Source organism: Myxocyprinus asiaticus, chromosome 2, assembly GCF_019703515.2.
Source record: "Myxocyprinus asiaticus isolate MX2 ecotype Aquarium Trade chromosome 2, UBuf_Myxa_2, whole genome shotgun sequence".
NCBI lineage: Eukaryota > Metazoa > Chordata > Actinopteri > Cypriniformes > Catostomidae > Myxocyprinus > Myxocyprinus asiaticus.
The window spans coordinates 18,756,626-18,767,015 of NC_059345.1; the positions used below are offsets into that span (position 1 = coordinate 18,756,626).

At 39.7% G+C, this 10,390-nt stretch overlaps 1 protein-coding gene across 1 annotated transcript; it reads left to right on the plus strand.

Annotated features, from left to right (window-relative positions):
- The first annotated feature begins 3,933 nt into the window (after window positions 1-3,933).
- cd248a (CD248 molecule, endosialin a) lies at window positions 3,934-7,267 on the plus strand. The gene has a single exon (XM_051649716.1). The coding sequence runs from the start codon at window positions 4,183-4,185 to the stop codon at window positions 6,340-6,342; it is 2,160 nt and encodes a 719-aa protein (XP_051505676.1). The 5' UTR covers window positions 3,934-4,182; the 3' UTR covers window positions 6,343-7,267.
- The last annotated feature ends 3,123 nt before the right edge of the window (window positions 7,268-10,390 follow it).

Here is a 10,390-nt window from a genome sequence, read left to right on the forward strand (position 1 = left end):
TTATCAGGATCATACTATAGTATAGCTATGGATTTAGTGTTTCCATGGCAATGATGAATACGCTCTTGTTGGGCCTCATGTATTCAGATAGAAGACAAAGGCAGGCCTAACACAGTCGTAAAAACATAACTCAAGCCCCCACCTTCTAAGTCGTAAATCTTACTGATAAAAATCGCACCAAAATCAAACAAAGGGAGTCCAAAACAGACTACAAATCCATGAAGCCTTGCTCACTAAAGGATCGAACTCTCAACTCCTATTGGATGAGGCACACAACAGAACGTCCCTCAAACATGACATCATCAGGAGTTGAAATACCTCTGAAATGCTTCCAGAATTCACTTCCAGCGACTTTGTTCACCGAATATAGACATAGCTCTTTTTGCTGCTCTCAGGTGCAACCTCGTGGCACAAGGAAGTAACGTCCGACTTGAAACTGTGGCCATACAATCTCCATCTCGCTGGACGAGTTGAGATTACTCTGTGTTCAACCGAACACTCTAACGGATCCGAAGGAGACCGCCGAGCAATCCGCATCTTCATCCGTTTGCCTACAGAAGTGAAGAGATTAAAGATTTCTCTTCCATCTTCAATCAAGTCGACATTTCTGAGTTCTCCGCCAGCCCGCCGAGAATCAACAGCTGTACCGCCCGCCGACAATCAACAGCCGTACCGCCCGCCGACAGAGCGAGGAAACGGCCTCCCGTCATCACCCGAGCCTCAAGGAACCGGGTCAGAGTTAAAGGATGGAGGAAAACACATTCTACCTGTGTCCTCATGCGATTCAAGTAAGAGGTTTACGTCTGGGCAGAGATAGAATATTATAGTGTGTTATTCTTGTGTTTCAAGGTTTTTGCTTGTACAGTTTACGGACCGCCATGTCCGCTCATTGTTAATACTCAGGGTATTATTTATCACAAATTTGTTTTGCTGTATTGTGATCCAACCAAATTGGATTGTTGTGCAATTTCGCCATCGCGGGTGAGACAGCAACTGAGTTTATCCATTAAAGAGTCAAATAACGCGGGACTGCTTACGAGCCGTCCGCCGCGTCTCTGAGTGATAAACTGACAGCTGTTTTCTCTCCCACGATCGTGAAATCGGCTTTAGGGCTGTCACTTAATCATCTCTCTCTCTCTCTCTCTCTCTTACTAATCACACACACACACACACACACACACACACCTTATGTGTTATGGATTATTTTATCATATCACTGTTTAGTTTATTGACTGCATTGTATTAATTATTAATTGATATTACTGCATAAATAAACTTTTGTTTATATTACAAAGAGAAGTGTTTTGGTTTGTTTTGCATACACCTGTGTCATGCTGACGGGATGTCAGTGCTCGGATTCAAACCTTCATTCATTGATTTTTTTCCCGAAAATCGATATTCTTCGGATGCCGATTTTCCTAAGAAAACAATCTACTATTGAGACTGTTTTACTATTTGGTTATTAGTCCCTAATTCCAGGGTGGTACCCCGTCAATGTTAATCCTTATTAATATTCTATTGATTTTTGATAATTGATCAATATCTTTGATGATTGTTGAATTTGAATGATCAATAAGCTAGTGTTAATTTTAATTAATGTTTCATCGATGTTAACAATTAACGATTATCTTTGATAATTGTTGATTTTAAAGGATTAAAAAAGCTAACATTGATTCTCATCAATGTTCTATTGATTTTAATAATTAGTAATTATCTTTGATAATTATTAATTATTGCTAATAACCAAACTTGCTCCTAAACGTAGCACACTACATTTACTGGAGCCCCATATGAGGTTTTAATGAGTTAGATCCAATTAATTTATTTAAATATTAATTAATAACTACAGAAATAATTAATAATTATTAATTATTTCTGATAGTAACACTGATCTAAACAACCGGTAAAGCCCGACACTCTTGTATTTATTGTAGCATATGAAAAGATTTGCCTAGGCTATTAGCAATGTCACAAACATTGTCTTTGTTTCATGACATTGAGTTTGACATTATTGGTTTTTATTTGCTGTAAAGCCTACCGCACAGATGCCTGAGTGCACGAGCATGGACAAAGTTCCTATTACAGACCATTATGTCCAAAATGTTATGATGTGAAGTCTTTGCAACCATTTTAACAGGAGACAAATTGCTTGGTTCAAGGTTGTGTCAAGTTTTATGACTTGGCCACCACAATAAAAAACACAAGGACAAGAAAGAAACTCAAAAGCACTGACACAGTATATAAGATGTTGTCTTATATCACTAGCTCTCTTAGAATATGCTTCATCTGCATTCCGTTCACATGGTGAATTTTTAATGAGCTTTTGGAAATCCAGCCATTTCCTCCCCAGGCTGCCCCTAAGTCACCCCCCACAGAGCATTATCCCCATAATGACCATATACAGAGTGTGATCCCACCTCACTGTTACCCTCTCTCTGTTTATTTAACAAATCTATACCCGTTTTTATGCCTTGTGACTGTGGTTACTTTAAACTCCAGCACAACTAGATCTATTATCGTGTCCAGTGCATGGCAATTTAATGCACTATTATTTGCACGGACAACTGTTTTCTGTTGGCCTTGAAGTAGTTTGAAAGTTTTTATATTGTGCAGTGAAGGCAGGTATAGGCCATGCTTGTTCCATTCAAGTTTTCTGATGTACTGTATATTTGTATATTTGCACATTTCTGTTCATTGAAAACTGTATATTTAAATATCTATACAATTTATATACTATTGCAAGTGTGTCCATAAGGGAACTGAGTGCATCACATTTTGACAAATTATGAAATAAAAACACAATGCATATATAAATGTCTCAGTGGAAAAAACGATATCGCTTGGATGCGTTGTATATAGAATTTAGTAACAGAGAACGCAATTATGGCACCCAATACTGTCATCTTGGATGGCAAATTATTTTCCATGTCTGAACAAAAATAAAAAGCATTTCATTTTTAATTATTATAGCAATTTGAGTGTAATTTGTTAGTTTAACAGATATGTATCATTACAATAAAGTAACACTGTATTTGGAAATTTAAGTTTTTATCTTAAAAAAGTTGGGTTTTATTATTTATTTATATATATATTTTTTTTATTCATGAGCTTTTTGCCTTTATTTTTATGGGACCATTTTAGAGAGACAGTGAAGTGGAGAAAGAGAAAGGTGGGGATCAAGTTGGGGACAGGACGCAGGCCAGATTTAAACCTGCATCCCCATGACAACTACCACTCTTACATGGCCTGTGGACATGCACCATCCACTGTGCAACAGCTCCAACATTAACATTTGTTTTTAATTGTTTTTAACAACTTTAAGAATCCAACAATAAATACATATTGTGCAGAGGCCTAGCCTTCAGTGGTCCAGTACAGCAGTAGATTAAATGTACACTGTTGTAAGCTACAAAAGACCAAGGAAACAAAGACATCAGGAAATAACGTGAAAAAAAAAAAAAAAAAGAAAAAAAAAAAGAAGAAGAGATCAGAGAGCAGGAATAAGAAAGTGCTGACAAATGTGAGTGGGATTGTTGTAGCAGACAATGTTTCTGTCATTTTGCTTGCTTTTTTACATGGGAAAAATAAAAGCATTACACTTTGTTATAACATAAGCTGTAGAATTTGGTGGGGGTGGAGTGTTGCACAGGGTTGCGGGTGGCGGTGGGGGGTAGAGTCTCCATTTTCATACACACTCTTATGAGAAACATACGGTACTTTCTGGTGAAGAGGCACAGAGACTGCTGCACTTCCCCTCACCCCCCTCCCAATCCCCCCAAAATACACACACTCACACACACACACTGTTCCTGTCTTAGCCAAAAACATACAATTCTTTTTTCGGCTCCCCCCTTTTCTTCACTCTCTCCTAGCCTCTCTCCATCTCTCTCACCCACCCTCTCTCTCTCCCTTGCATGAAAGTCAAGAGAGAGATTGCAAGTATTCAGCTTAGGCACAGATCTCTACTGGACAGGACAGAGAACGGAGGGCAACGGGAGAGAGAGAGAGAGAGAGAGCGAGAGAGGGAGAGGAAAATAGAGAAAGGAAAGTTTTATACAGGTAGATGTAGAGGAAAAAGAGACATCTAGTTCATCAAATGCTATTAGAGTTTTCTATTGTATTAAAAGCCACCTAAAGAAGGGAAAAAAGTTTTTAAAAAAATAAAAGTGAACTGTAAAAGGTATGGGTTGCCCGGTCCAATGTGTTGTTCTATTGTCTTCACTACTGTGCCTCTCCAGGGTGTGGACTCAGGACTTGAGAGAACAAGATGCACTCTGCAACGAGGAAGGGTGCTATGTGCTTTACTTCCAGCGCAAGATCTTCCTTGAAGCCTGGCGGAGCTGCAAAGAACAGGGAGGCAACCTGGCCACCATCAGGCAGCCGAAAGAAGCAGAAATGGTGGAGGAGCTTTTCTCCAATGTTGAACTGAGGTCACACCATAGAGGCAAAGCACAAATTTGGATTGGCCTTCAGAGGCAACCTCGACAATGTGCCCCTACCCGGCCACTGCGTGGCTTCTCATGGATCACTGGAGATCAGGACACTCAGTACACTAACTGGCTGCAAGAGGACTCATCAAAGACCTGCTCATCCCCACGTTGTGTGGTAATGGCTTACAGCACCGCAGCCCATGAGCAAGGGGATAATCTGAAATGGAAGGATGGACCATGTTCGATTTCAGTGGATGGCTACCTGTGCAGGTACACCTTCCGAGGCATGTGTGCTGCTATTACTAGTGAAGGAGGTGGAAATACACTGTATAGTACCCCTTTTAACCTGCTGAGTACCCTCTTAAACCATGTCCCATTTGGAACAGTAGCAACTGTACCATGTCCCATTAAGGATGATCAGTCAGTACTGTGCACACAAAAAGACGACCAAACTATAGGTTGGAACAGGGATCCTCCCTATTGCTCTGATGCACCTAAGGCGAGCTGGTGTGATAAGGACAACGGAGGTTGCCATCACTTCTGCATTGAGAATGAGGGACACTACTCCTGTGATTGTAATGAGGGCTTTCTCTTGGCTAGGGATGGGGTAAGCTGCTTTCCATCTGACCCTTGCAATGAGGCTCCCTGTAAGTTTGAGTGCCTGCCAGTGATGGACGGCTACCGCTGTGCTTGTCCTGATGGCTACATGCTGGCGCCTGATGAACAGGACTGTATAGATATCGATGAATGCCTACAGAGCCCCTGTGAGCAAATCTGTGTAAATGCACCAGGAAGCTTTGACTGTCACTGCCGAGATGGCTTCCAACCAGATGAGGAGGGTGCATGTGAAGATGTAGATGAGTGTGCAGACAACCCTTGTGAACATGCATGTGAAAACACATTGGGCTCCCATATTTGCCACTGCCATCTTGGTTTTGCACCACTTCAAGAGGATCAGAGTCACTGTCATGATATCGATGAGTGCCTAATCGAAGGAACTTGCGAACAAATGTGCATCAATTATGAAGGAGGATTTGAGTGCTACTGTGAGGAAGGTTATAATCTTCAACCTGACCAATTTTCCTGCAAACCCACAGGGGGGATCCTAGAGACTACCACAGCGAGTGTTTCTGAACTATTAATTACTCGCAACCCTATGTGGAAATTGCAGGATCCTGTATACCCATGGGACTCTGCACCTGAGTCTGATTGGAGAGAATCTCTGTACTGGCAGACAGTTCCAACAGACCTTTGGCTCGTTAGTACAACTGAGGAACCTGAAATGACAACACCAACTGAAAGCTCCCCTGAGATCATTCATGTTGTTAGGGGTGACTTTCATCCAGAAGACCCAGTGGCCAGTCCCTTTTTTCCTCCCACCACGACGCCCACACTGGACTATTATGAGGATGAGAGCACCATGGTTCCCACAGGCCCCGCCTCCTCCATAGCTGTAGATGGAGCTTGGAATTGGCTCTGGTTCAGCTCAACCCAAACACAGCCTGAGACAGAGGAAACAACAGAGAAAAATTTCAACTTTCATGGAGAATATGACTCTTCTGAGCAAGGCCATAAAGATAGTGAAAACTTTAATGATGAATCAACCACCATTTGGCCTGATCAGCAAACATCAACCCTGTTCCCGATGCAGTCACAAGGAACAGCGGAGGGCAGCTATAATGATGACCACAATAAGGACCAGAGCCAAGAAAACAGCTGGTTACTAGTTGGATTGCTAGTGCCACTTTGCATCTTCATTGTGGTGATGGTGGTACTGGGCATTATATACTGTACCCGCTATACAGTTAAGCCACAGAACAAGAACACAAGTGATTGTTACCACTGGATTGCTGGTGCTGGTGATAAAGCGGCTGCTGAAATCTCTGGTAGCGGAACTAAATCCCATGTTTAAGCAAGTGGGACTATACAGTGTGAAAATATAAATAACAGTTGTTTTGCAACTTCACAAATAGTTCCAGGAGAAATTGGATGGATTGTGGGTAGCACCCCAACGTTCCCAAGTGACAGTTTTTCATCCATACATTTTTGTGGATGTTTATCTAGACTATCTGCTAAGCGGAAAAGGGAGGTGGGGGCAAAGAGGAATGACTCTAAAACCACTAAGCCTCATTCTCTGCTGTCCTCCAAGAGGCAATAAAATTGTTCTACTGTTGCTCACACTGATCTCTTAGTTTACGAAATAGTTGCTCAACAGTCACATTGTGGCAAATAAGAGAGCATAATACTTTAGCTTTGTTTAGTAAATCAGGTCATATTTATTTTAATTTGAAGAAACATTCCATCTGGATAGCTGAGTTTGTGCCATAGAGCAGAGTCACATCTTAAGAGATTTGCCATGTAAGATGCCATCATTTTTACAATATAAAGATTTTCAGTCTGGTGCAGACCAAGAAAAATGCTTTTTAACCTACTGTAATCATATGTGTAAAACATTGATGCCACCAATTTGTGCCTAAAACAACCTTGTAAATGATGACTCAAAATGCATTGACACAAAAACCATTGTCTGTTTAATGACACTGATATGAATGCTCAAGACGATCTTTTAGAGGTTAACATGCATAAGAAGTTCTGTTTACTCAGTACAGACAATCTAGTTTATGGTTTTTCATTTATCAGTTTTTACCATTATGTTTTGGTATACTTGTGGCTAAGGGAAAGTAAGGTGCAGTTAAACATGTAATTGAAGACTTTTGTTTAAAACCCCAAAGACCCTTTTTCTCCGAATTTACTTGTTGAAGTAAAGTCAAAGTTCCACCTTTAACTACTTCTTGATTCTTTTTTCTTTTAATTGTTCATTAAAGTGTTCAAAAAGGTTTAAAGGTTCATGTATTTATTGTTCAGGATATGCACTTTGTCTTTTGATCTTATGCATATCTGTAAAATCAATGACAATAGATCAAAACCAATTGATGTTATTGTTGTTTAAAGCCTGATTTATACTGGACACAGGTTTTTAAAGAATGCGCATGTGCATAGAACACACCAGAAAACTGACATCATGGGATGAAGCCACACATCATATCAACAAGTCAACACAGCGGAGAACAGTGGGGAAAAAGGAAAAGCACATATACTATAAAATATACCCTTTAATACACACCAATTAAAATATCGACTACTGACCCTAACAGCCATGTATATGTGCTGAGGTACATTGGGGGAATCCTTGAGTTTTATGTAAGAGGGTAACCCCACTATTGCAGCTCAATTTCGCTGTAGGTCATGATGGAAAGTTAACAAAACAAACACAGCAACAACTCTGCAATATCTGGGAATAAAGCAAAGCTGAACAGCGAATAAAATAGCCAAGTTTTTCTCTGATGCCATGTTTATTTACACAAGCATCACGAGGGAAATTACGCTGCTGTAGAGAAAGCTGCGTTCTGACCGAGCTGCATGTATACGAGAGTAAAGAGAAAACCGATAACACACTGCATATAAACGCATACTCCGAATTTAAGTCTTAAGCAGCTTTTTCGCAATAAACAGCTTTCTGGTGCCCATGTAAAAGAGTTCAGTGATTTAGCATGTGAACATATAGTCAGGTACAATGGGGCTGAAGGCACATCTTAAGGAAAATTTGCTTTTTTTGGTTAAAGGCCCCCAGGGGGGTTAAAGTGATATCATGTAGATATAGGGACAATAGTTATAGGGCAAAATTTGTCAGCTTATGCAAACACTTTTGAGACAGCAAGATGCTTTTTTTGAGTAACAAATAAGTATAATACTTACTCATAATAACCACTTCAGAAAAGGGTTAACCATTTCCTGTTAATTTCAAACACATTTTACATTTCATAATCTCACAAATTTTCTGTAAACAAATTAATCTCCATTGTGATTAGATCAGTCAATGTGAGCCCACTTTTAAATTTTAACAAATCCATTCCCCTCACTTAAGAAAACAATGTGTTTAATGGGGGCCTTTAGCCTCTGCAACGGTGGGCTTTTTACCCCAAATACTATCCTTTCTCTTATTGGACAGTTATTGAAAAACGTTTGATTTAACCACCTTGAACTAAACTAAACATGATCAAAAAGAATTTTGTCTCAAAACAAATGTGAACATTTCAGGGATTTTCATTAGCTACATAAATCTGCAACATTTTAAAAAGTATTACTGTAGATCAAATGACCTCAAAACCAACCTTTAGACATTGCACGCAATGATCTCATGGATCATGAATATATTTCAGTCTATATTGACAAACAGGTGTTTATGAAAGTGTTGTCTTAGTTTATATTGCTATTAGTGTTTTGGGAGAAAATAAAATCAGTGCCTTTTACACCATTAGTCCTAATGTTAACCCTTCCTCTCTCTCGTTCCACACAGCAGGGGGTTATAGTGATTGATTGACAGTGGTACAATGAAAGTACAGAATATATGCTCTGTATGTTACACCAACTGATAGTTCAATCAGATAGATCTGGAAAGATAAACCACTCAGACCTTTGAGATCTCCTTATCACCATGGAGTGTTGTGGATAATTGGTGTGTTCTGTCTTCACATCATCACAGGAAAACACTCTGGTAATCTTTAGAAAACTGACAGCTTCCTTCATGTTTTGTTGTTATGGTTAAAGTTCTGTGTGAGATGCCTTTATGTCCATCACAGTGTTCATCTTTGGGTCATCAGATATACAGATACAGTGGCCCCAAAAAGTTTTTAAACACTCAAAATGCAATGCAATATCAAGCCTAGTGGCATCTGCAAAAAACAAACAAACAATTATGCTAGACATTTTTTTCAGAACTAACTTCACTTTTCTTATCTATTTTTCAGCAATACAACACAACCAAATTAGCAAAGCCAATAAAAGCTGAAAAACTCAATGGAAATAAGCCACAACACAATGAAATTAAATCAGGACACAACAAAATTATCAGAAAAAATATAATGATAAAATGCTGTACTTATTTTTCCTGAAGTGCTCTGGACAACACACACACCTGGTTGGGTTTCAACCAGAAAACCAGAATTCTTCTTGCACATATATTCATCAACATTTCCAAAGGCAGTGCTCGAAATGGGTCGGTACAGATACACTGTATGGTGCAAACATGACGTCACAGTACGGGTAGCTATTCTTGTGTACGACAACTTTTATAAGGTGTCCTGCTCCCGCAAAAAATTGGCTGTATTCATTCTTTATCCCCCCGGTTGGATGGTGAAACACTCAGGAGGAACATCCTGGGGAACGACAGTACCAGCATGGATTTCTTCCCAATTCAAGCATTGGACATGAGCACTTCCATTTACACTCAGGGAGCACTTTATTAGAAACACCTGTACACCTACTTATTGATTCATGTGATTATCTAATCAGCCAATCACGTGGCAGCAGTGCAATGCATAAAATCATTCAGATACAGTTCAGGAGCTTCAGTTAATGTTCACATCAACCATCAGAATGGGGAGAAAATTTGATATCATTGATTTCAACTGTGGCATGATTGTTGGTGCTAGACAGGCTGGTTTGAGTATGTCTGTAACTGCTGATCTTCTGGGATTTTCACACACAACAGTCTCTAGAGTTTACTCAGAATGGTGCCAGAAACAAAATACATCCAGTGAGCGGCAGTTCTGCAGACATAAACACCATGTTGATGAGAGAGGTCAACAGATAATGGCCAGACTGGTTACAGCTGACAGAAAGGCTATGGTAACTCAGATAACCACTCTGTACTATTGTAGTGAGCAGAATAGCATATATAGATGGGCTATAACTGCAGAAGACCACGTCAGGCGCTTTGTTAGGACCATAGTGTTCGTAATAAAGTTCTCAGTAAGTGTATAATCATAAATACATTTCTTGCATACATGTAGTCTCTGTTTAGATTTCAACAATGGAAACCCATTACGAGCAGCTCTCTGCTTCATTCGAACAGCCTCATGATCCACACAACTTAAAATATAGTTTTTAAAAGTATTTAT

Bases quoted from the DNA above. Each gene is read 5' to 3' on its own strand.
- cd248a (XM_051649716.1), top strand. From the start codon at position 4,183: ATGGGTTGCCCGGTCCAATGTGTTGTTCTATTGTCTTCACTACTGTGC.